Source organism: Trematomus bernacchii, unplaced genomic scaffold (genome assembly GCF_902827165.1).
Source record: "Trematomus bernacchii unplaced genomic scaffold, fTreBer1.1, whole genome shotgun sequence".
Classification (NCBI taxonomy): Eukaryota; Metazoa; Chordata; class Actinopteri; order Perciformes; family Nototheniidae; genus Trematomus; species Trematomus bernacchii.
In genome coordinates, this window is record NW_022987839.1 from 4,398,785 (window position 1) to 4,426,360 (window position 27,576).

General features: G+C 41.5%; 1 protein-coding gene across 1 annotated transcript in view; it reads right to left on the reverse strand.

Moving 5' to 3' along the window:
• Window positions 1-3,511: 3,511 nt before the first annotated feature.
• The window catches only part of lig1 (ligase I, DNA, ATP-dependent), a 72,145-nt gene continuing 48,080 nt past the window's right edge, over window positions 3,512-27,576 (reverse strand). The window contains exons 21-27 of the mRNA XM_034153139.1: window positions 24,569-24,713; window positions 23,738-23,820; window positions 23,118-23,270; window positions 19,243-19,296; window positions 11,090-11,233; window positions 8,723-8,815; window positions 3,512-3,700 (exon numbers count right to left, since the gene is read on the reverse strand). Of these exons, the coding sequence (XP_034009030.1) occupies window positions 3,626-3,700; window positions 8,723-8,815; window positions 11,090-11,233; window positions 19,243-19,296; window positions 23,118-23,270; window positions 23,738-23,820; window positions 24,569-24,713 (747 nt within the window). The 3' untranslated portion in view covers window positions 3,512-3,625. The remainder of the gene's footprint in view (window positions 3,701-8,722; window positions 8,816-11,089; window positions 11,234-19,242; window positions 19,297-23,117; window positions 23,271-23,737; window positions 23,821-24,568; window positions 24,714-27,576) is intronic.

The following is a 27,576-nucleotide window of genomic DNA, read 5'->3' on the forward strand; positions in this document are numbered from 1 at the left end:
CATGAGAGCACCACAGACCGTGGAGGCTTGTAAAAAAGGCCTCAAAACCCATGTCTTCAAAAGAGCCTTTGCCTAGACCTTTTTACCACCCTTTTATTTTTATTTATTGCTTTTTATTAATTCTACCGTGTTGTGTCATGTCTATTTATACTGTTCATGCTCACTGCTTGTAGCACTTCGGGATTTGAATTCGAATATGAAGTGCTTTATAAATGGAACCCATTATTATTATTATTATTATTATAGGTAGTAAATGGAAGAAAATATGAGTATGGTACAGATAAACAACAGTGGCAGATAGATAGAGAGGGAAGGCAGCTCTGGATTTGGCATTTCCATGATTATTCTACCACAATGGTGTCCTTCTCAAACTCCCATTCTGCAGACACAAGACACAGCCCACACACAAATAATAGGCAAACCACCAGCCGTGCAGTATGCATACTCGCATGCCGACATAGCACAACAAATCTTGACCTCACAAGCACTCCATAGGAAATACAACGCACTCTGCATGAGAAAACAGTGACATGCCACATACAGCGTGAGTCGCCACAGAACGGGCGAAAATGTACATGCAAATGATCCTGCAGACCAGCCGCTGCTGTTCAATTGCACACTTGGTGAATGCCTTCTTGCAGCCAGAAGAATGCCGGCGTACCGACGCTTGTAATTTATTTCCTGCTTCTCCTCGTGTTCAGCACAACTCCCCGCCGCTCAGCTGGAGCTATGCATTTATCATCACCTAGTTCACGTCTCGCACGGATCGGAAAACAACCATCCTTTTGGCTCTGTGAGGCTGTAGTTAAAAAGGACAGTTGACCATAAAAACAAATACATATTTTTCCTCTCATCTGTAATGCCATTTATCAGACTAGATTGTTTTGGTGTTGCCTTTTAGGGTAAAGTATATGGTGCTTGGATTGAGACGCTAGAAACCATGACAGAAAATCTTTGTAATGCCATTCATCAGTCTGGATTGTTTTTGTGTGAGTTGGCTTTTAATATAATGGATCTAGAGGATGCTCAGCTTGAAGACCGCCAAATAAATACTTTTGTAAAACTCAACAGCAATGTCTCTTAGCTTAAAACCATGAAGCGGTAAATCAAGATAATCCACAGACTTTAAGGTATATTATGAATGTATGTCCTTGTATTAAATGGTGTCAAGTGAACAAGAGTATCTAAGTCTGCATGAGGTTTCCTCATGTTGGACTTCTGCATGTATACAAATTATGTATCTAATATATCATATTCCAATCACTTTAATATAGACTCTTATTGGACTATTTCACTATTTTTCTTTTTGTATTTACTTGCACAATTGTTTCTGTGTATCTGTTGTATTGTGTTGCACTGTTGGAGGAGCCTGTGAAGATTTTCATCGTCTTAACTACACTGTGGCTGTGTATGTATGACTAATAAAAACCTTGAACCTTGAACCTACACCAATGCATATTCCAAGAACTATAAAAACATGGGGAGCAGACCGTGATGACCCAACTGTCCAAGGAACAGATTCAATCAGTGAACGATGTAAGGTTACGTTATATCTGTAATAAGAGAAGATTGTTTTGGATATCTGAGGCCATTCTTTCAAGTAAACACCCGGAATCATACCCTCCTGTCTCCATCGCTCTATCCTGCCTTTTTCTTGAGATGCTTTTCATGTAGGAACTATTTTCTCTCTACAGGATCACAGCGTACAAGGAAGTGTGCATCTTCTCATGTATCGGAGGATCTTTTCAGTTAGTAAGTAACACAACTCTGCCAGGAAGGACGCCATTAATGCTTACATTTCTCTCCATCAGCAGTAGCCATCTTTCACTTCTCTCCATCAGCAGTAGCCATCTTTCACATTTAGGACCATGCTCCCTTCTGTGCTGAATTACAGTAGGATGAAAATTGTTCCTACACGAACCAATGAGACATTGTTGTTGAGTTAACAAATGTATTTTCTTGCCGCTTTGAGCATCGGGAGCCGAGTGCCATCTAGTTCCATTTTATTGCTAAGAAAGCAGACACCCCTAAGGCTGATATCTCCGACACTCACAACAAAGTCATTTCGATTGATGAATAGCACTAAGGGTAAGAGGAAGAATATCTGTTTTTGATTTTGGGGTGAACTGTCCCTTAGATTTTATTCAAGTTACATAAATCCGAGGATCAATAAAGACATTCAAATTCATCCCGTGGGAAATTAATGGAAAATAGCTAAATCTTTCTGATTATCTTCAACAGATTTCCCTCAAAGCCACTCATTGTCCTGGTGTCGCTACAGGAAAATCAGTAGGGTTCTTCCACTGGGAAGTGTCGGTACACATTTTAGAATACGTGAAGATAGTTCTGTCTGGTGGATAGTGACATTACCTATCCACCAGATAGTGTGGCACCACTCAAAATAATGGGTCACTTTATGATGTCATCACGATGTTTTGTCTTGTGTAACCATTAGCCAATCACCAACCAAGGTACCCCCCCCCCCCCCCACCTTATCACCTGAATCTCCTCCTAGAGCACCATTGTGTTCTTTTTAACCAAATATCTTTCAGAGGGGCGTGGGGAGGGGCTCCTTATTTTCATCTAAAGTAACAGACAGAGAATCAGCACTTTTGAAACAGGGCCGAAACAGAGAGGATTATGGGATGCTGCAAAGATCTGTTTGGTGTTTGGAGCCAAACACTTCAGAGACATGTTTTGTATCTGAGTCCTGTAATATATTGATGAGAAACAGTATGATAGGGGACCTTTAAATCTACTGTATCTGCAGCCATATGAAGAGTTTGCACTTCTTTGTGTTTTCATTGCAGCTCCTGTACGATGCAGACCTATAAACAAAGCACCATCGTCAAAGTCAACAAAATATTTCCTGCATAATCACTTAACTTGGCATTCAATGCAACACATCGCTGACAAAAGCACAAACACATTAAGTGGCTCAATCACGGTGTGGAGCACACTCACATCCCCTCACACGGCATCACTATGCAGACTCGCCATCCTCTGCTTCTCCGTTTAACAAGCGCCCGTCCTTGGCTCTCGAACTGACCCCCCCCCCCCCCCCCACCCCACCCCCACATCTCTAACAGTCTCTGATTGATTCAGGCTGGACAGTTAGTGGATTTCCATCATCTAATGCAAGCTGTGAGTGCTTCTCTTGTGTCCTGCTGTTAGAGAATCTGTCAGCTCCGGCGCCTTTTTTTCGACTTCTAATAACGTTTTCAGGCAGCCAGCGATCTCCTTGACTCGTCCTCTCGTTACCGACACGCTGAACGCAGTTTGCCGCCACCTTATGAGCAGAAGATCGGGGGCCCGGCTCAAAGTATTGGTATGCAGCCCGTCCGTTGCATGTTTTGCTGGGTGGTTTTGCACAGGGAATGTTTGATAGCGATCTATTACCAGCAGGTACGCCATAACTGCCGAGTCGATAGGAGTTTTGGGAATTTATGTTTACGCAATTTCGTCTCTGAAAGGCAGCCGCTTCGATTAATCAATTACACAAATGACAGCGTGCTTAAAACTGGCAACAGCCTTTATTTTCATTTGACATTACAAAAAGAAAGCTATTTACAATTATTTCTGAAATTGGCATCATTTATTATTCCCCACTGATGACCACAGATGATCAGTAGTAGTCCTCCAGATCGCCCTTCTCCCCCTGGTTCTGGATCTGCTGCTGCTTCTTGTACAAATCAGCAATCTGCAGGGAGATGGACAGAGATGGAGAGGAAGGGAGGGAGAGGAGGGAGGAGGGAGGGAGGGAGAGAAGATCATGAAGTCAGGTCAGTAACATGAACAGCTAAAAATAACAGGATGATTATTCATATCCTGGGCTTTGAAGTCGGTGACTCCCAGCTGCTGACTGGGACACGGAGGTGATGTTCGCTGAGGGTTTGAAGGTGAGGATGGGGGAGGAGGTAATGTGGGAGTAGCAGGGCCCGCCCAGAGTGAGCAGACGCAGGGTGGCAGAGCGAGGAGGGAAACAATGAGAGGATCAAGGTAACGCTTTGATTCTCAACCTGTTCGGTCCCCATGTTCTCTTAATTCCTCATGGCTTGATTCGGGATTATTTTCAAACTGTCTGCTAAATGTTGGCTACACGGTCTGTTTTGGTTATAATTGTGGTTTAAATATTGTACGCCTTCAAGTGAAGATCAACTATGTATTGATGTACAATAGTAGAGACTAAAACTGAACACTAGTAGCTTTGAACTGTTCCATGTGTCTTCAATACAAATATAAAAAAAAAATTAGTGAAACTGCTTTTATTGAATCGATTAGCCAATTAATTAGTTAGTCTTGTAATATAAAATATAAATCTTTGAATGATAAAAGAGAGAGGGTTGTGTTTTCTGACACTTGGTGAGTTCCCTGGAACACCGGGGACACATATTCATGTATAAAAGATGTACAAAAGTGCATTTTGCATGATAGGTCCCCTTTAAATTAACTTGTAGTCTGTGACATAAGATTTTCAACGAGATAATTACTCTGTAGCTATGTCAGTTTGACAATAAAGAACCTTGAACCTTGAACCTTGATTTAAGTCTATTTTTAAGCAACATTTTTATTTTCAAATACTGGTTTAGCTTCTCCAATGTGAGAATATAATGCTTTCCCTTCTTGTATTGACTCAAAATGATTAGCTTCTCAACCTGTTCAGTCCCCACGTTCTCCTAATTCCTCTTGGCTTGATTTTGGATTATTTTTCAAACTGTCTGCTAACTCACAGAAAGTGAAACTAAGTGTGTGTGTTCATACTTTAACAACTGATCATTCAGATGCCGCTGATGTTGCAACCTGACAATAACGATCTTATATCTACAGTTAACAGATGGCTGCTAATTCCAGAGAGTAAAAAATAACATTGTAATTTGATTCCGAACGTACCAAGGCTCAGGTAAAACAAAAACAGCTGGATGTTTTAAGCCTCGTCAAAACTCAAATTGATGTGAGCAGTTACACAACTATAGGCGATGGTTGCTGGTTCAGATTCAGAGGAAGGTGTTTGCTGTCAGTCAGAGTTTGTACAAGAGTGTATTGAAACTTTCAGGAGAGCCAAACTGGTGGTTAAAGTGAACACGTCTGCAAATCAAAGCGACATGTTAGCAGCTGTGATTTGTTTTTGTGCCCCTGATGGATTGATAAGACTAGTTTTATTTGATGTGGGTCACAAAAGGACATCAATATCAATATTATATATATATAAAGTCAGTCCCACTGAAGTACCTGGCAGCCTCTTTGCTCTGGCAACTCTACACAAAAAATGCATGTGTTTGTGCAAATCTGTTTTCAGACCTAATCTTTGTAGGTCCTATGCATGTGTGTGTATATAATAACAGCGAAATACTTCAATGTTAAGTATGTTAAACTTTACTTTAACAGTCAAGGGTCCTTTGACAACTTTTACAAATCAAGGGGATTTGCTTTTATGAAGAAAAGTAAAAAAAAAACACATTTACAAAGATGAACGAGCAGGAATCCGCAGTTGTTTTGCAATTTTTACTGAATGGATAAGCCAATTCATAATTGTGTCTATTAATAACAAATTAATCTGCAGCAGTAATGATGCTCTTTTAAATAATTTAAGACATTTTTAAAGCAAATATCTTTATAAAATGTGCTGGTTTAGCTTCTCCAATGTGAGAATATATCGCTATCTCTTCTATTAGTGACAAAAAATGATTGAATCTGACACACCTTCAGCTTGTGGACTCTTCATTGATGATAACAAGCAGGGAAGGGGGGGTGCTGAGGGAGCTGCAGCACCCCCGCCTGCGAGGCTCCACTAGCACCCGCAACCCCACCGCACCCCCAAACGCGGCGCACCTATAGTGTAAGCGCGCTACAGTTACGCCGCTGCAAGGCTCCACTAGCACCCCCCCTCCCCCCCTCCGCACCCCCAACTCTGACTGACTTCCCGCGTGCCTGATAACAAGCATTTAAACAACATTTTCAAACACTCACTTTGAATATTTATAGCTGACACGATTACTAAATGAAAATAGCTCTCAGACTACAAGTTAATTTAAAGGGGACCTATCATGCAAAATGCACTTTTGTACGTCTTTTATACATGTATATGTGTCCCCGGTGTTCCAGGGAACTCACCAAGTGTCAGAAAACACAACCCTCTCTATTTTCCTCCATACCCAAATCTCTAAAAAAGGGGCTGCAACGGATCTGATAAAACTGATCCAGATTTGAACACTGTCCTGACGTCAGGACGGTGGCGCTACGGCTATTGGGCCAACTCCACCAATCAGGAGGAGACAGCCACGGCCATTGCCGTTCGAAAGCCCTGGAGACGCTGTAGTACATATGCCAGGCCTGTAGATGGTGCTGTTCTCACAGAATCAGCCCTTGCACAAACAGAGCTAAAAAAGTGCAAATTGAGCGAAATGAGGCATGGCTAAAATGCATGATCTGTTTGGTATTTTGAAAAAAAAAAAGTATAAATATGCCTTATATAGGTATGGTCCTACACTATATTATTCAAATATAGCATGATAGGTCCACTTTAAGTCATTGTTTGGTGTCACATGGTGTTGCTTGACCTATTGTTGCAGCACTATTAATGTGCACAACGTTAAACTAGAGTTCCCATTCTTTTACATTTCCAGAGATCTTGAATATCCCCAGCTTCTCCAGTGAGTGTGTATTCTGCATCATACACAACTGTACAGCGATGAGTGCATTGTCAGGTTGTTTGGGTCGAAGTATAAATAAATGATGTGCTGGTGGGTCAGCGGGAACAACCAAGAAAAGCAAAACATCTTAAATAATTCAAACGTAATTTATACCACTGGTAAAAATGTGATGTCACTGTACAGATGGAGCATCCATTCATACTCTGAGCTCAATGTGAGTTTGAGTAGAATCACAGTTTGAGGTGTCAGCGTGTTTTCAGGTGCAGCTGACCTGCTCATCTCTACTCTATCAGTCAGTGTTTGTGCCCTCAGAATATATTACCCAGACTCCAACAGTAAACTCCAGAGGTGCCGTTTTACCTGACTGTCAGTGCATGAATCAATGCCAGCGTACAAAGAGCAGCAGCAGCTCGTCCTTGCAGTGCTATTCACGCTTCAAATGTTTACAGGACAGCTCTTTGTGAGGTGGCCACGATGACGTTGATGCACCGATTTAAAGTAACATGGCCAAAAAAAGAAAGTAAATTAAATTCCCCACCAGTTAACGGTCATTATTATATTTCACAAGGTCGACCTGTTTGACCTCCTGGTCCTCTACACATGCTTTACAGATGGGGTTTGATGCTCTAAGTCAGGGGTGTCCAGACTTTTTTTCACCAAGGGCCGCATACAGAAAAATATACGAAGGGCTGGGCCACTCACTAGAGGTTATACTGCCTCATAAGTTAAGTTATAAGTCAGCAAAATAAATCAAATGTAGGTAAATGATGCTTAATCAGCGTACATCACAGCTCTCCATAGGGTTTCAATTATTGTGTTGGTAGCTTATTCCTTACAACAGAAGTGTCAGATTGATTATAATAAGAGGACATATGAAGGGTTTATTTCAAGTGTAATTTTATATTATATTACATTACTCGTTAGACGCTTTTATCCAAAGCGACTTACATACATTCAGTACTGTGGAAAATCCCCACAGGAGCAATTTGGGGTGAAGTGTCTTGCCCAGGGACACAACGACATGCTGACTGCAGTGGGGTTTGAACCTGTGACCCCCTGATTCAATGTTCAGCGCACTATTCCACTGAGCTACAGCCTCCCTATTTCAAGCTTGTTGTGAAAATAAGTTATTGAGCTTTTTTCTTATCAACTTAGATTTGTTGGAAAATGTTTTCAGCTTTAACTGACTGAATTTATTTGAAAAGTGGGCTTCTTAACACATGAATACTGTGTAATATCTGTTTACATCTATATTTAAGAAGTAAAAGACTAGCACAAGTTTCATTTGAGGGCCATACTGCATTATATTGTTTGATAAACATTTTTCAAAATGGTCCACGGGCGGCATTTGTCCCCCGGGCCGTAGTTTGGACACCCTTGCTCTAAGTCAGGGGTGTCAAACTCAATTTCATCGCGGGCCACATTGGAATTATGGTTGCACTCAAAAGGGCCGGTTGTAACTTTAAGACTATATAAATATTTAATATATATATAAAATGATGTATTATATTACATTACTGCCTCGGATTATTATCGGATAGGGTAATAACTTCATAATTAACTACGTCTGAAAGCAGAAGTATACGGCAAATAATTGCAAGTCTCTTCGGTGAGAATGTCACAAAATGATTTAAAAAGAAAAGCCAAATTCTGGAAAAATAAATAAATGTGACATTTGGGAAAAAAAGTTACATTTTGGAAAAAAAGCAACATTTTGATACAAAAATTCTAATTCTGAGAAAAACGTCAAATTCTAAGAAAAAAGGCATATTTTGAAGAAAAAAAGTCAAATTCTGATAAAAAAAAGTCAAATTTCAGATGCATTGTGGGACATGTAGTTTATGGGCAACGTGCTTCTGTAAATCGGCATGTAACCGTATAATAAACATTATATTCTTTGCAAGCTCTTGTGGGGCCACAGAAAATGAAGTCACGGGCCGGATTTGGCCCCCGGGCCTTGAGTTTGACACCCCTGCTCTAAGTGAACCAGACATTATTAGGACTCCACTGCAGATTTCACACTCCTGTTTTTAGCGTCTCACTATAGGCTGATCTGAGTGTCGGTGATGTACCTGAGCTCCAGTCGTGGCGTCCTCAGGCTTTTTGTCATCTCTGATCCGAAGGAAGCGGGGGAACCTCAGAGAAATGCCCTTCACTGGATCCACCTGAGGGGGAGGGTCACAGTGAGTTGACAGTGAACAGACTAATACGTGTGAACATTTGCCCTTTAGTTGCTTTTACTGTCTTATAAACGGTGACCCCTAGATGTGTTGAATATCTTTCTGACCGTCAGGCAAAAAAAAAAGGTATTAAATCCCAACTACTTCAAGGTTTTAAAACATCAAAGATTTAATTACTTTCTTTTTAAATATAAGGATTTTGATTTAACCCTCATTTGCACTTTTGTCCTACTTCATGTTCCTCTGAAATTCTCTTTTTACCTGATGAATCTCTCATTTTGTCTTTTTTTATGAAAACCAAAAGGAGAAAATGTTGAACGTGAATCATCGCATTTAAGATTTCCAAATGAATATATGTATGTAGACATTAAAGGGGCGCTATTCTGCTCATTTCCAGGTTCATATCAGTATGTAGTGTCTCTACTGGGACATGCTGTAATGTTCAAAAAGCTCTTTATTTTTCTCATACTGCCTGTGCTGCAGCCCCTCTTTTCACCCTCTGTCTGAAACCAGAGCCCAGTCTGCTCTGATTGGTTAGCTGGCCGGCTCTGTTGTGATTGGTCAACCGCTTAGAGATGTCCCGCCCCTTATTTTATCATAAACATTGTGTTGGAGCATCACTTACATAGTGATATCATTATGAACTTTTTAGGAGTCTGAAAATGTCCAAAATAAGAGCTCATCAAACTAATCAGTGAAAACTGGCTACAAATGCGCGCTTGCAAGAGTCACGTAACCAAAAAAATAACAAAGCCAAAGCTAAATAGTGCATATTGATGTGTTAACTTCATATGTTGACTCACACTAACCTGTTTAAGCCTCATTAAAGCGGCAGGGACTAACATCTTAGAATAGTTGTAGTAACATTGTGATGTGGAGATGTTTCAATATGGTACAGTTATGGCGCGTTTCCACTACAGCGCGGAGCACGGTTTAAGAGGGCTGTGACGTCAGCGGCCCGTCTTTGGTTGCGTTTCCACTTGGCCTAGTACCGGCCGGCGGGTCCTAATTCACAGTTTTTCTGGCCTCATAAAATCGTGGGTCCAGGGCCAGAGACAACAAGGCTGAGTCGGGCTGAGTATGCTAAACTAGAGAGAGCATCGCTGGCAAGGGGGCTACAACTACAACAAGATGGACATATTTGACCGTGATTTAATTGTAATACACGTTTCAAAATGATGCCGAAGTAACAACATACTGATACCGGTTAGTAAAAACCATGAATTAATGCTTTGTCAAGTCTGCAGACAGACGGCAGGCGAAAGACCTTTTAAAATGCGTGTTTTCTAAATGGAGATTGGCTAAGCTAACGCAGTATATGCTCCGACCGTCCACACTCACAACAACGGCCTATACAGACATAAATAAAGCAGCGACTGTATTCACCATGACACAGGCAGTCTGTGGTTTGTACATGTTTAACTTTTGTCTAGTTTCTGAACATATATGAGGAGCTGTGAGCTCTGAGTGCTAACAGCTAACGGCTGTGTTGTTTTTCTGGGGTTCTCATTGAAGATCACGTCACGGCTCCGCCTACACTGCGTTACTATAGATACTACCCCAGTTCCTAAACTGTAATGGAAATGCGCCATAAAGTGAGCCAGTCCTAACGAGGCCCAGCCATACCGAGCGGGGCCGAGCGAGGCCGTGTAGTGGAAACGCGCCATTAGTGCTGAGATAACCTATAACATTTCTGGTTTAGATTTGTTCCAACTATAGGAAAACCCTGTGCAATGTACATGATGTTAAAAAGTAATGAGACGAATCACCCGTCAAAACTATCCTGGTTGTTGACATGGAAACTACTAACCCTCTTTGAAATGGCCTCATTTGTTTACAATGACTCATCCAGCTATCTCAAATTCAAGTGCAGTAAAAAGTATGTTCATAGACACTTCGCACCCTTAAATGTGTTTTTTTAAATAAAGAAATGCAGTAAAATATGCAATACTCTTGTTTTTCTCTCACAAATGTTTGCAGACGGACATCTATCTCAGGGCCTTCTTTTCTTCAGGACTTGAACACTGTAAACTTTATAGCAAACCCTTTATGTGCACTGTGGGACTATGAGTCAGACATGCGGCGACACAACGGGTGATAAACAAGTATCTGTGCCATTAAATCCGACATCTTTTACAACATTTTTTAATAACTCAATTAAGAGCCGCTAATTGTGACTTTTCATTGTCGTCAACAGACCATAACATGCCGGGTTTATTAGGGGAAACACATGGGGGGGGATTAACGGGCTGTACTGACCATCCCCATGGCAGCTTTGTAGACGGGAGACAGCGATAGGTCGGCACACTTCACCTCCCAGACCTGCATGGCATCCAGCCACACCTCGGGCTCTGCCGATTGGTCCACACGGTAGTAGGGGCGGGGCTTAGGCAGAACGTGCTCCTAGAGAATAGAGAATAGACATTAAAGGTCTCCTATTATACTGTTTTTCATCAATATATTATAGGTCTCAGATATATACAAAACATGTCTCTGAAGTGTTTGGCTCCAAACACCAAACAGATCATTGCAGCATCCCATAATCCCCTCTGTTTCAGCCCTGTTTCAAAAGTGCTGATTCTCTGTCTGTTACTTTAGATGAAAATAAGGAGCCCCTCCCCACGCCCCTCTGAGAGATATTTGGTTACAAAGAACACAATGGTGCTCTAGGAGGAGATTCAGGTGATAAGGTGGGGGGGGAGGGGGTTACCTTGGTTGGTGATTGGCTAATGGTTACACAAGCCAAAACATCGTTATGACATCATAAAGTGGCCACCATCTGATCAGCTCATTTTCAGACAGGTTTTTATATAAATGGATCTGGACAAAAAGAGAGAGAATCTTTTTTCCTGAAACTTTCAGCATCTTTTTACACAGAGGGGGGGGACACATGTTGATGTAGAAGAGACATGGAAAAGTGGATTTTGCATAATAGGTGACCTTTAAACATTTCTGTGTTAACTTATATATATCCTTTATTTAACCAGGTAAAAATCTCATTGAGATTAAAACCTTTTTTCAAGAGCGACCTGGCCACGAGGGCAGCATGAACATTGTTACGACAAATGAACACAAAACAATACAGGCAGACGAATACAGCTGTAAAACACAAATGAAATGGCACATTAACCAGTCAATATGCAAATAAAAGAAACTGTTATAAAACATTAACAACTGGCACAATTTTAAAACGACTTCAATTTTGAGATATAAGAGCAGTCGCATCGACCAATGGATTCTTGTTCTTTGTCCTTTAATTCCCCCAGAGTGATACAATCTGACAGTTTCAGCTCCTTCTGCACATTATTCCAGGCAGAAGGGGCAGCATATTTAAAAGCTTGTTTACCTAGTTCTGTTCTCACTTCAGGAACCAGCATCTGAATAATATTTTTCTATTTTATCTTGCAGTAGTTGTCTGTGTTAAAGGGGACCTATCATGCAAAATGCACTTTTGTACGTCTTTTATACATGAATATGTGTCCCCGGTGTTCCAGGGAACTCACCAAGTGTCAGAAAACACAACCCTCTCTATTTTCCTCCATACCCAAATCTCTAAAAAAGGGGCTGCAACGGATCTGATATGCCCCTTTCACACCGGCGCTTTTTCCTGTTCACACCGCAGCGGCGCCGCGTCATAGCTCCGGAATGCGGTTCACTTCCAGCTCCAAAAAATTGTCGGTCAAGAGGCAAGAGCTTCGGAGCTAGAGGCGGCGTCGCTTACGTCTCTCTTACGTCGAGGCGTGCAGGAAACTAAACCCAGCTCCCCTGAACATGGGTCGACTGAAGAGTCTCGTCATGCCTGCCTACAAGCAGTAGCGCTGAGCAAAGTGACTAGAAGGTAACCACACACTTATAAAAAAAAAAACACACTTTATAAAGTCAGGCAACACTAACCAGGCTTCGTGTGATTCTGTTTATTTGTACCTTACCAATATATCATTTAAATATAGCATGATAGGTCCACTTTAAAGTAGACCTATCATGCTATATTTGAATAATATAGTGTAGGACCATACCTATATAAGGTATACTTTTTTTTTTTTCAAAATACCAAACAGATCATGCATTTTAGCCATGCCTCATTTTGCTCAATTTGACATTTTCTAGCTCTGTTTTAGCAAGGGCTGATTCTGTGAGAACAGCACCACCTACAGGCCTGGCATATGTACTACAGCGTCTCCAGCGCTTTCGAACGGCAATGGCCGTGGCTGTCTCCTCCTGATTGGTGGAGTTGGCCCAATAGCCGTAGCGCCACCGTCCTGACGTCAGGACAGTGTTCAAATCTGGATCAGTTTTGATCAGATCCGTTGCAGCCCCTTTTTTAGAGATTTGGGTATGGAGGAAAATAGAGAGGGTTGTGTTTTCTGACACTTGGTGAGTTCCCTGGAACACCGGGGACACATATTCATGTATAAAAGACGTACAAAAGTGCATTTTGCATGATAGGTCCCCTTTAAGTATTTTGTACGTTGCATTGTTGGAGGAGCCTAAGCCATTGCCAGACGACCCTGTAGGTATTGTGTATATGACAATAAAGCCTTTGAATCTTGCACTTTCTTATTATGCTCAGTACCAAGGACCTCAGGAGATGGAATAAAACACACTGCTGAAGCAGTTAACCCCAGTGTTGATGTCAGCTGAGTTTCTTTACATTTTGTCATTGTCAAAAGTCTTTCTAAGTTTATATTATATTAAATCAACTGTATTCAGGTTGAATTCAGTGAAGGAAAGTTTTAGTTGGCGCAAAGTCTGTTCATTATAGTTTTATCTTTAAAGAAAATAGTCTTGTTTTAGTTTCGTCATCTGAATACATCAAAGATTTAAGTCAAAACCGATCATTTTATTCAGACATATTTTTTTATTTAAAGAGGCCCGATTATGCTAATTGTTATATCACGTACACTGTGTTCGAACGCTAGCCAATAGACGCGCTAGTAGTGATGTCAATATCAAAAGTCGAAGTCAACTTTATTATTTAGTATGTCGCAGAAGTAAACAAAGGAGTCCAATTGAGGGCGGTGATGGACATATTTCATCATCGTTTTTGTCAACGAAACAAACCCTAGGTAGTCCTCACATTTTGAGATATTAACATACTTCTGTATATACACTGTACATAGATACAGACGTCTAAGAGGCAAAGACCAAAGCGAAATGCATTCACAAAGAAAGTGATACAGAGGAGCTGTGGTTGCTCTGCTGAATCTGCCGCTGCCTCCCATCCATCCCGAGAGGCAGCGCTCTGAACACTCTCATATTTAAATGATACCTGCTGCCTGAGGGCCAACATGAGAGGGTGTTTCCAAACCACATTATCATACACCTACATGAAACGTTTTATTCAGAAACACTTTGAGATGCACGTTTTTCTGATACCTGATAGTAACCTCTTCAATAAAATAAAAAACTTCAATAAACTAGCAGCTGAGTTTAGGCCTCCGCCTCCAACAAAGCGTTTCCGTTCTGCGAGCAAACTGTCAACTTCTACCATATTTAATAGTGCCTTTTTAACTTTGACACAAGCAATCATTCTGTCAGCGTAGGTGTCTCACTTTTACAAAATGACACCTATCTTGCTTTTGGCGTAAAAACAATGTGACCGGGGAACAGATTAATGTTAACTACGCTGCTGCAGAGTCCACAGAACTGGGTCATATTTAAGTAACGCCGGGGAAAGGAGGCTCCGGCAGTCGTGCTGCTTTTCTCTCACATATTATTTATACTGTAGGCATTCAAGTGACTCTCTTATAAAGAGTGAATTACAATGAGTGAGCTGGTAGGCGTGTAGGGTCTTATAAAACATCTCTGCTCATGGAGTTAGCGCTCCAGATATATACTTTATCCCACACCTGATCCACATGAAATCTTTTACAGGTTATGGTTATTAGGGCAACACAATTTATTGAAATCCCAGAATTCTCTTGTGCAATATTCAAATTGGAGGAAGTACGATGTTTGGCAAAGGCTAAATATGTGTTCAAATACCATTTTGAATTAAGTATTGTGGAGCTGCAGAGAAATACTGGGTTACAAATGTCTGTAACCAGAGCCCAGTCTACTCTGACTGGTGGTCTGATGGTTAGCTGGCCGGCTCTGTTGTGATTGGTCAACGGCTTAGAGATGTCCCGCCCCTTAGCCTATCACGTACAATGTGATGGAGCGCTAGCCAATAGAAGTGCAAGTGATGTCATTGTGTTAAAGAAGTAAACAAAAGAGTCCATTGGAGGTGTATCAGGGAAGGAACTTTGGGATTTTAGCCTTTGCAGACCATTACCATGCACACAAACCTACAGAACAAACTACAGGAAAGGGAAAACCCCTAAAAGCATGACAGGGCCTCTAAAAAAATTACACATTTTTATTATAATTACACATTATAATGTATAGGAGCAGTTTCAGTTATAAGCACATTTCTTCACACCTCCCTGGGTGTAGCATCCATCTTGAGGACATACAGTATAAAAAAAGACTTCTATTTATAATTGAGTACAGGTGCTGTTGCCGGGGGACACAGAGTTTTTGCACAGTATGCAGTATTTCTGGCGAGCTTAAAAAAAAAAAAAAGGTGGACTTCTTGTTAAGTTGGTAAAACTGGAGATTGTATAAGAGCAAAAGCAAATCCCTCAGTAGCTCTCAGTGGCCGCTTAAGTCAAGCAAGTGCTCGCTTTAACTTGGGTCTTTACCATATATTCTCCTATAAGAGTCTGAGGTAAACAGCTCACAGGGTATAATCCCGCTTCTTTGAGACGTTAAATGTGAAACATCTGTGCAGGAAGTGCTGGCTGTCACTGACAGTAGAGCTCCACGGCACTCAACGGAGAAATAATGAATGAATGAACACTGTATTTTGGTTGGAGAAGAGCAGCAGAGTGGTGGGAAATGACATGACTGTTATTGTGCTGCTGTATCAAGTGGGATATAAAAGTGATTATAGTTCTGCTTTGTGTCTTTGATGTAGCAACGCTGACACATTCTCAGATCTCAGCTATGAACATGGTGAATCAACTGTTATCAAAACCAATAGGAAAGATGTTAAAAGAAATACACCCAAGTCTAGGAAATCTATAAATATGACTTTAATATCCTGATAGGAGACGAGATATCTGACATTTTTGATATTTTAATATTGTTGGTGTCATCTTTTCCAGTTTACAGAAAAGTGTTTTTCTTCCTGAACCAAACCGTTCTAGCTGTTCTGTTAGAGCCAGTATTTTTGTGAAAAAGGCCAATTATTTTCACCTCATGATGACCTCTGTAGTCAAGGGACTAAAGACTACATTTCCCACAGTGCCAACAATGGTCAACCCTACTAGGGCTGCACAATTCATCAGAGTTCATTCAAAATCGCAGTCTGCACCTGCCCAATATCCAAGATTTTGTCAATGCAACACATGGGAAAAAATAGTGGTGTTTCTTTGAAGCTCTAGCCTACTGATAGTAGATAACAGACTGGAAATAAATCTTGTTTTAAAAAAACATCACGCCCTCATATATGGCGAATCATATCGCAAATTAAATATCTGTCAAATAATCTCACTTAGTGATTTTTTTCCAAATCATGGAGCCTTCATCCCCACTAGATCGAAGTCAATTATATCGTGATGTCTGATTTTCTTTATATCGTCCAGCCCTATTCTGAACAATCGAAAATCAACAAGTTAAATGGTCAGAACATGAGCTCAGAAAGGAAATAAAGCTATCATTGCTCCCCAGGTTACAGCAGCTCGCCACCCAGAGGAGTGTGAACTCTCCAATCTTCTGTGAGTCTGGACTCCTTGCAGCTCAGCAGCAACACAGCAGCAGCTCGCCTTAATTCACCATCCATCACCTTCACATGGAGGGCCTCATTACAAAGCACTACAGTACCGGCTGTATTGGTCCGCCAGAAAGAAAAAAAGCTTACACCACCTTCTCAATCACTGTTTCACTGTGATTCTGCACGGTGCAGCAGTTTGTACCACTGAGTCCAAACCCTTAACCTTTACAATATTACTTCAAGGCGTTTTTTTTTTTACTCCAAAAACTCCAAAGTGCAGCAGTTTGTACGGTGAATGTTATCTCTAGTGGTGTCAATTGATTACAAATATGTAATTGTGGTAATTAGAATAATAATCTGTAATAAATCATGATTGAAATACTAGTATTAACTAGCATTTTGGGGGATTGCTAAAACAAATACACACAGAAAGAAATACATTACAAACTGGTAAGAGAAATCAGAGTTTCTTTTTTACTTTATTCTACCATCTCATCTTTAGTATTTTCAGATACTTAGCTAAAGCATCGACAAAGATAGGATAGATAGATAGGTGCTGTGATTCCCCTCTGTATAATGTGCGCTACCCATTAGCTCATATGGTAGTATTCATATTGTGATTCCCCTCTGTATGATTGAAGAAGAAGATTGAACTTATTGTCATTACGTAGTACAGGTACTATGCAACGAAACGGTTTCTCTGCATTTGACCCATCCTAGTGTTAGGAGCAGTGGGCTGCTATTATGTACGGCGCCCGGGGAGCAGTGGAGACACCTCGGTAGCACTTGTTCTTTCCGGGACATGAACTGGTGACCTTCCAGTTGCCAAGCCAAGTCCCTATGGACTTCGCCGCCGCCACCGCCCCATAATGTGCACCACACAGGGCATATTCTCTCTGTCTCTATCATAGTGCGAACCCTCTCTGTTCCTACAGTGGTGACTATGTCCTTTTCTGACTCCTGTGCAACTTCAAGAAACTGGCTACATTCGTACCTAAAAGCTAATGAGTGCAGAACATGTATAACGGAGCGTCCACACAGCAGCGTTAAAAAAAGAATCTTGAAACGCTTCTGCCCATTCACTTTGAATGGGGTGACGTCACTTTGCCTCACTTTTCGCCGAACTGCATTGTGGGCAGCAGAGCGGAGATTTTCAGGATTTTCAGGATTCAAAAGTTGAGCAATGTTCAACTTTTGAAGCTGAGGTGGAAGCGTCAGCCAATCAAATCCTGTTTATGCAAATCTGACAGTTCAAGCGCTAGCCAATCAAACCGCGTGTATGCTAATCTGACAGTTCAAGTGATAGCCAATCAAACGGCGTGTATGCTGGGAGAGACATACCGCAGGTCATTTCCTCATATTCCAAAACATGGAGGAGAAATTAGCGGTAGGGAATCACCCGGTGCTTTATGACCAGTCCCTATTTACCTACCGGGATATAAACCGGAAGAGCCAGGCATGGAGGGAGGTGGCAGAGACAGTGGTAGGTTTTCGCCTGTTTGGGGAGTTTATATCCAGTTTACTTCGGGCTTTTTTGCTTCGTATGTCGGGGGCGGGAGATTCATGTGATTGGTTGTTGGTGCCTTGCTCGCAAAAAATCCCCAAGCTTCAGATACGCCCACCTCCAAGATTTTTTTTAACGCTGCTGTGTGGACGGGCCGTGACAGTTATGTCTGTATACTGATGTCTAGTGTTCTCCAGTCAATGCACAACATGTAGCTTGTGCCGATTTCTGAGCTTTCTTTGCTTTTTCACAGCAAAGACATTCATGGTCAACATCTGTGCTTGAATTACAGGAGGAAGTTGGGGTCAAACTTGATAATGTGATTAATTTGTGTTGATTTCTTAAGGTTTCCAGATGAATCGCGAGCATCAAAGCGTTAACATTCACACTCTAAAAACACCACAGTGTGTGGCAGGTTTGTACAGTGAATATTATCTCACAATTACTGTCTTTCTTGAACAGATGACTGCTTTCTTAAGTGGATTTATGTAAACGCGTGTCTACACTTAGCTGATAACGTCAACACGACTACTCCAATGTATTCTGACTCACAACAGCCATCACTTTCAGAGAGCAGTCGTCAATTTCTCCAAAAGCTGCTCTGCTGCTCCGGAACAAGCCTCTTCAAATGTAAATTGAAAAAGCAATTCATTACCTCATGTCACACTACGCCTGCACACTTACTCCAAATGCACGCAGATACATGTTTTAAAGCCAAATTCTTCATTATATAAATGTTCCTTTTATAGAATATGTGTCACGTTCAGTAGAGAAGAGACTATGTGGACAGTTCTCTGTAATACCTGAGAGGTTGCTTAAATTAATGCATGATTTGGGAAGTATGTATGCACACTCATTTTGGTATCCATTTGTATCTGAAAAGTTGCAAAAAATGAAGAAATTAATGAGGGGATGATTATTTGTAGATTGAAAGGGCTCCAAAGACCAATCTCACACTCATTCTGCTTCTTTTAACCTCAAAACTGACTCTGAATCTGTTTAAGCAAGGAGGAAATTGAGTAGCTGGAGAATGTTGAAAAACCCTGGTTATGACTTTTTCCTTTCAAAGGAAGGCATTCATGTGAGAAAACAAGTGTCAAGTTGTGATTTTTTTCTACCGAACAAGTACTGTAAGTGCGACAGTCACGTTACCTTTAAGAAATTGAAATGCTGCTCCAGATCCTCATCCTTGAAGCCTGTCCCGATCTGGAAAGAGACAAAAGGAGATAAGACACACATACATATATATTCCCTGATGGTGTGAAAGCAGACATTTGGCAGCAAGCAGCAGAACAACACACACACAGACACAGACACACACACACATCTTCGTGCTTTGCCTGAAGCTTCATGTCACCTCTCAAAAGACCTGAACCCGCTGAGACAGAAGATTCAGCTAACGGGCTGACATGCACAGAGACAGGAAGAACAGAGGAAGGTGTATCATGCAAATAAAGCATTTTTCCAGCACGTAGATGAATTCTAAAAGGTGTGTTCTGAACCTGCCGTTTCATTCGACTGTGGCACATTTACGTGTTCGGTTTAAAATCTCTTGCTGGGCAGAGTCCTAAGCAAACTGTGGCGCGATTCTCACATTTTGGGAGGTGTTCGAAATGTTTTTCCGCTGTAGTGTGCTGGGTAATTCACTTTAAAATATGAACTGCTGTTAGCAACACAAGTCTTTGTTATCCAGTTTAGGCTTAACTGTTGACATTTAAAAGGATGGGCGATGTGGTCACAAGCTTCTATCCAGATATAGGTCATCATTGCATATCTCATAACGATATATTTTTGTTTTCTGGTTATTCAAGAAATGGTATTTCTGTTTAAGTGAAATTGTAGTGAAAAATAAATGCATATGTCCAACAACGATGTGTCAAAACGATCAGATTTGATGGGACATTTTAGTAAGTACATTCCAGATGTGCTTCATTTAGATGTGATAATCTCCATATCTCGGCATATGACTTCATCAACAGTGATAGGCTTTCTATGTGGATGGTTATTTGAGTGTGCCCCAGGGAAAGGCAGTGGGTCTCCAATAAAATGCGTTTTTCAGACAAATTCTTGAGGGTAGAACTTGTGTGTAATGTTAAATGGTTAGATGTGATGGTGGATTTAATGTTTCCTTTTAGATTTTAATGCTTCAGAGACCCTGGACGAGTACCTATCAATATCACGATATAATAAACTGCTATATTGAATTATCACCTCGCCCTACAGACATTGCACATAAAGCAGAGTCTCTCAAACAGGTTTGTGCTTCTTGATTTTTCCTCTTTGAAAGAAACAATCACGCCAGGCTGTTGCTCCGAGTTATTCCCGCCCGAAGGCAGCGATCTGTGAGGTTTGTTCTGAGGCTTCACACCGGGCTCAACGCAGACGTCACCATTTACTGAGATTGGTGTTGACACAATAGCCAATACTCATGCTGGGATAACGCGGCATAAAAAGATCAGTCTTGATGTACATGGGAGATATTAAAAATACGGGAAATAGCAATAAGACATTCATTACGTTGAGCTGTGGTGAATACGATTTAATCTGATGTGTTGGCCCTTCCACTGTCTTTAATAAAGTAGGATGTCAGTACCAATAACAGACAAATATCCAATGAGGGAGCCACTTGTAATTCATGTGATTTGTATTACTCCAGGGATCCCCACACAAACTGAATTCAACAGTCACCTGTATAAAGTGAAGTGTCAAAATAACCGACTGTAACCTAATTGGCTTTTTCGTTTTATTACAACTTCTTTCCTCTGAGTTTGAGTGAACTTCAGAGCTGCAGTATTGCTGCTCCTGGATCTGCTGAGGACTCGCTCAAGGACGTTTCACCTACACATATAGCCGAGATTACTTTTGGGAAATGGAAATGCGTTGGGCTCTGAGCTATAGTGGAGCCTCTCAAACTGAAGGTTTCTGAAGTTTATCGTGTCAAGGACAACCAGATTATTGCTTTTGGTTTAATGTCTGACATTGAGAAGTGAGAGGAAAAAGTAGCAGGGACTGTGGGCTCCACGTTTTAAGAACATAAACTGACTTGTTTTTGAAGACTGTGGGCCTATGTGTACTTTAAATATAAACAAAATGCTGAGAATGGAGAATGTGATGCACCAATAAGACTTTAACAAAAGCACAACTGCCAAGATATCAAGAAAACGTAAATGAGATTAGATAGGGATGCCAGCCGGGACACCTTACAGACGAAAATGTTAGACTTTATCTTAATATGGAAAGGATTAGAGCTGAATAACAGCGTTAATAAAAGCTGATGTTATTGGATGCACCGGGTTATAGTGATTGACAGGTACTCCCATTGTGGAGCTCAGTCAGCATTTGTTTAAAGTTGAAATGATGACAATGTAGAAAACTTTGAAGAATATCTGAAAACTAGAGCTAGCAGCTATCCAAGCAAAAATAAGAATAATATGAAAATCAATAACAGACATTTCTTCTGACACTTTACACATCTTTCTGCAACATCCATCCTCACCTCACTTATCCAGGGCGGTCACCTGAACTGTGAAAACATCTCCAATGAGATTTTATTTATAGGAGAAGTAGTGCAAACGGGGGAAGAGAAAACCCACCACTGAGTGAAGCACTAACTCGGTAATCTAACGGGCGCTTTAGCCTTCATCGGCTCCAGTGGAAGTGCTCTGAGGCCGGCGGCGCACGCTGCGGTCTAACAGCCCAGCTCCCAGGTGTGAACGTGTGTAAGTACATGAAAGTGAGGCGGGCGGCGCTGGGAGTGTGTTCACGCTGCTCACTAAATCCCATTTCCATGGATAAAGACATAAAAGTTACAGACGGGAAAGAAAAAAATTGAAATGGAAGGTTTTTGCAAGACGGAGAAGAGACAGAATTTATGCTCTGTGGTGAAGTCAGCTTATTCACGCTATTATTATATCAAATACACACAGACACACCTTCAGGCAAATGCACACAAGTGGTCACGCATGCTCAAATACACGCTTACAACCTATCCTAAGATGCACCCAGTCACGCCTTCACACACAGATGTTGCTCAGACTCAGATTTGAAGAGTGAAGACGACACACAAATAAAAAACACCCTGCAGTCATCATGTCGCGTCCATCTTTTCTTTGGGCAAGATACTGTAGAAATAATATATATTATATGATCATGGTTTGCATGCTATGTTAGTTTGTTCATCCTTCAGTTTGATCAAATAAGACCTTTGTACCATGGATGTACACATGTCTGTTTGCAACGTTTTATTGAGCATAGGGTTTTGTAACGTGATTGTGAAAGGTCTAAAGCAGGGGTGTCAAACTCAATTTCATCGCGGGCCACATTAGAATTATGGTTGCACTCAAAGGGCCGGTGGTAACTTTAAATAAATATACATGGATACAAATATATAATATATATAAAATAATGTATTATTTTACAATATTTCCTCTGCATTGGATTATTATCTAGGGTAATAACTTCATAATTAACTACGTCTGAAAGCAGAAGTCTAGGGCAAATAATTGCAAGTCTCTTCAGTGCGCATCTCACAAAATGAGATGCATTGTGGGACATGTAGTTTATGGGCAACGTGCTCCTGTAAAGCGACACGTAACCTTATAATAAACTGATTATATTCTTTGCAAGCTCTTGTGGGCCACATCAAATGAAGTGGCGGGCCGGATTTGGCCCCCGGGCCTTGAGTTTGAAACCCCTGGTCTAAAGGTATAGTGTTGTGTAAACCAAAAAGAGGTGTATCAAATCTGTGTGATTCTTCTCATCTTTGGACATGTACTCTTGACTAACTTGAAGCAAGGTAATCTGTTCCTTATACTGCTGTACAGCAATATAACATTTAAATTCAACCACATCTGTGTCTGTGTTTTAATGTTTCCTTTGTGTTATTCTTTATTCCCCTGAGCGTTAAGATTTCGGATCTACGACAATACTCTTTCCCAAATTGCTCCCGTAGCCATGTCTACCGTATTGATGTGTGTGTAAGTGGTTTTGGATAGAAGCACCAGCTCAATGTGATGACAGACACACACCTTGCACACAGACTGAAACTCCTCGTTCTCCTCATCGTAGCAGGCCAGCAGGAAGCCCCCATAGGCGCCCGCCCTCTTGCCTTTTCCCAGGTAGGCGCCGATCACACACAGATCTATCGTGTCCCCCACCCCGTCCAGGTAGTCCTTCTTCAGCTGCGGGGGAGAGAGAGAGGGTCAGATATTACTGTATAGTTCATGACAGAGCACATCGTACAAATAGGCTTAATGGCAGCTGAAAAAATAAATAAAAACAGGATTTGTTCCGAGTCTTAAGCGGTACATCTCTTCCGTGCATAAATGTCATTTATGAACAATGTGAACTGTCTGGCGTCTCAACGGCTGCTTATAAATGTTGACAAGCTAATAGTCTTGAAAATGGTCCCAGAAATATGAAATTGGTTTGTGTATGAAAGTGCAATTATTGTTACAAGCGTGAACAAAAGGTAGACTTTTATACGCACAGAGAAGTAAATGAAGGCCTTTGTATGGTAAGTGATGCAAACATAGGAGCTCACTTGTATCACTTTGTGTCATAAGAAAAGGCTGTCCTTTTATATAAAAAAACATGTGTTGGACGCAGTTTATAAACAGTTTATGTGTTACTATTATGTCACACGCACCTTGAGCCAGTTGCGAGAGCGCTTAGCAATTTCATAGGTGGCATCCTTCTCCAGAGTCTTCACCATTAGACCCTCGCAGGAGTCTACACACACACATATATATTAGTACACCAAAACACGATCCTAGTTGTGCAGAAAGGAAATGAACAGATTATCTTTGAGATATATGGAAGGTCTTTGTCTCCTGAGACGCACACACACAAGCACGTACACACAAGAAGTGAGGACACAAAGAGAAGTAGGCAAAGTCACAGGCATATATATACACGCATATGCATGTTTTAAAATACAGGAAAACCCAATTACACAACTCACAGGTTCGGTCTCTGCTGCAACACACACACACACACACACACACACACACACACACACACACACACACACACACACACACACACACACACACACACACACACACACACACACACACACACACACACACACACACACACACACACACACACACACACACACACACACACACACACACACACACACACACACACACACACACACACACACACACACACACACACACACACACACACACACACACACACACACACACACACACACACACACACACACACAACACCACACACACCACACACACACACACACACACACACACACACACACACACACACACACACACACACACACACACACACAGAATTTACTCATGAAAGGCAAGGCCACAAATGAAATGAAACTTGCACCAAAAACACCCACAAACAAAAAGCTTTAATACGCACAGGGATAGTGGGAAGTAAGACAAATAAGAAAGTGTGTCCATATCTAACACACAATCATGAACACACACACACACACCTCGGACAGACTGCTCCAGGAACTCTGCGATGGAGTCGGTGTTGTCAGAGTCGATGTATCGGGCAAACACAAATTCTCCCTCCACCTCCGAGAAGCTTTCTCTCAGCAAAGCCCGACGCCGACACAGCGGCTGCCGCACCAGGGACTACACACACACACACACACACACACACACACACACACACACACACACACACACACACACACACAGAGAGAGAGAGAGAGAGAGAGAGAGAGAAACAGACACATTACAAATGGCAAAACTGTGTATCATTACAACCATTTCCTCTTCATAGCTCGGAGCCTTGCAATGACAAGGATGAAATGCCATCTCAACTACCCACACACACAAACACACAGACTCAGAGTATACTCACAGATACAGTCACGGCAGAATTGGACACATTTTAAAACACCCACCCACTCACACACACGCATATATATACACACTAACAACTCTCAAACCAGCAGAAAACACACAGAGTTGGTTGCACACAATCACGAAGGTTTCCAACCACCTACGGTAGGTTTGGGGGTATTTTGAAAATGTGCACTTAAAAAAAAAAATTACGGTTATGGAAACAAAATCCACTAATTAACACTTGGCCAAATGGAAAAGCACCTACATGTCTACAAGAAACACTTCACTGCACTCTTTTTGCATTTCAAACTGCATTAATAGGTTTCTGGAAACGAGTCACACAGGTAATATAATATGGCAAAACACAGCCATCAAATACAGAGTGACATTAGCATTTGTTTGGAGTTATGTTTCCTATTAAAGTGCGTTTGCTCTTCTCTCTTCTAACTCCTGAGGAAAATGTTGCTAGTTGCTAAATGCTAGCTCACTATGAAAAGCCTTAACTAGGGCTGTGCGATTATGGCAAAAATCATAATCACGATTATTTTGGTCAATAATTGATATCACGATTATTAAATACGATTATTCATTGACTTTGAAAACATCCATTTATTGAACTTTTAAATACAAATAATAATTTGAACAGTATCTTTTTAACTGTTGATTTCCCTGAGCGTATAATTCAACTGAAAAACCAATACAAAAATAAATAAAATAAATGATACATTTATATTTACATTTAAATAAATAATATCAAAATAATAAATACCAATAAACAAGGTCAACAAATATTTTGGAGCGCACTTCAACAAGCTACTAAACATATATAAATATGATAAATACAAATTAATTAGATCAAACAGTGCACTGTCACAACCTAGCAAAGCAAAATAATCGTTTTTTTCTATTATGTTGTTTTCGTAATTGTGGCAGGCCAAAATCGTAATTGCGATTAAAATACGATTAATTGCACAGCCCTAGCCTTAACGCTGGAAAATAGGAGTGTTGTATCCACAATGACACACTTAATAAATAATAAATATGGAATAGAAATTGAAAAGTGTGTTTCCTTTCTGCTTTACCGACACGGACAAAAAATCCCCAATTTTTTCTTTTAGCCTTCAAACCGACTCCTCTGGTCTGGAAACTGGATAAATAAAAAGTACCAAGGACGTGACCTTGGAGTCCTCAGCGGTGGATGAAGTCCTGCTAGCAGCGTCTAATGGTTGCACTGAAGGTTCAGGAGGGAAACATAAAGTGCTCTTCCACTTGGCCAATAATACTATCAGCAGTGACAAAAGGCTGCAGTGCACAGGGAATGTAACACTGAAAATGTGTAGAAAAGAGAGATAATCAATCAAAAATATAAAATAAATGACTGAAAAAGGGCAACAGCCAAAAAAATGATGTGCATCCAGAGACAGAGTAATTTGTCACATTTACATAAATGCCACATTTAGGTGGGAGGCATCAATTAAATGGCAAATAGTTAAGAATAGCTTGTGATTTATTTAATTTTGTAGTTGTGTTGTTTCCATTTACATAGCACTGACTGACATTTGTTGATTTGCATTTTATTCACATGCTTAAAATGTGTATTATTTGGTTGAAATCATGCACAATGTCAATCTCACACCCATTCACAATTCCCACACACACACACGCAGACTCTGAGACAGTGAAAGGCAGAACCCGCCCACCTCAGGACACACTCGGCTGGAATTACAATGAGCGTTACAATCATTATCTAGTTACGGCCTCCAGTAGCACCATCATTGGCATTCAGGGACGCTGTCTGCATCTCAGCGGGGTGACGAGCATGCAGGCGCGTTCACACACAATGAAAGCACAGAAAATACAACAGGGGCTATTTTGTGTATGAGTGAGTGAGTGAGTGAGAGTGTGAGTGAGTGTGTGTGAGTGAGTGAGTGAGTGTGTGTGAGAGAGAGTGAGTGAGTGAGTGAGTGAGTGAGTGAGTGAGTGAGAGTGAGTGAACGAGAGTGTGAGTGAGTGTGTGTGTGTGAGTGAGTGAGTGAGTGAGTGAGTGAGTGAGTGTGTGTGAGAGAGAGTGAGTGAGTGAGTGAGTGTGTGTGTGAGAGAGTGAGTGAGTGAGTGTGTGTGTGAGTGAGTGTGAGAGTGTGAGTGAGTGAGTGTGAGTGTGAGTGAGTGTGTGTGTGTGTGTGAGTGAGTGAGTGAGTGAGTGAGTGAGTGTGTGTGAGAGAGAGTGAGTGAGTGAGTGGTGAGTGAGTAGTGATGCGTGAGTGACCGCGAGTGTGAGTGAGTGTGTGTGTGTGAGTGTGAGTGAGTGAGTGAGTGAGTGCGTTGTGGTGTGGAGCGCGCGTGCGTGCGTGCGTGTGTGTGTGCGCGCGAGTGCGTGAGTGCGTGTGTGTGTGCGCAGCGTGATGCGTGCGTGTGTGTGTGAGTGATGGTGCTGACGTGCGTGCGTGAGTGTGCGTGTGAGTGCGTGTGTGTGGTGCGTGCGTGCGTGTGTGTGTGGTGTGCCTGCGTGCTGCGTGCGTGCGTGCGTGCGTGCGTGAGTGAGCGTGTGCGTGAGTGAGTGCGTGCGTGAGTGGCGGTGCGTGGTGCGTGCGTGCGTGCGTGGGTGCGTGCGTGAGTGTGCGTGCGTGCGAGTGCGTGTGTGTGTGAG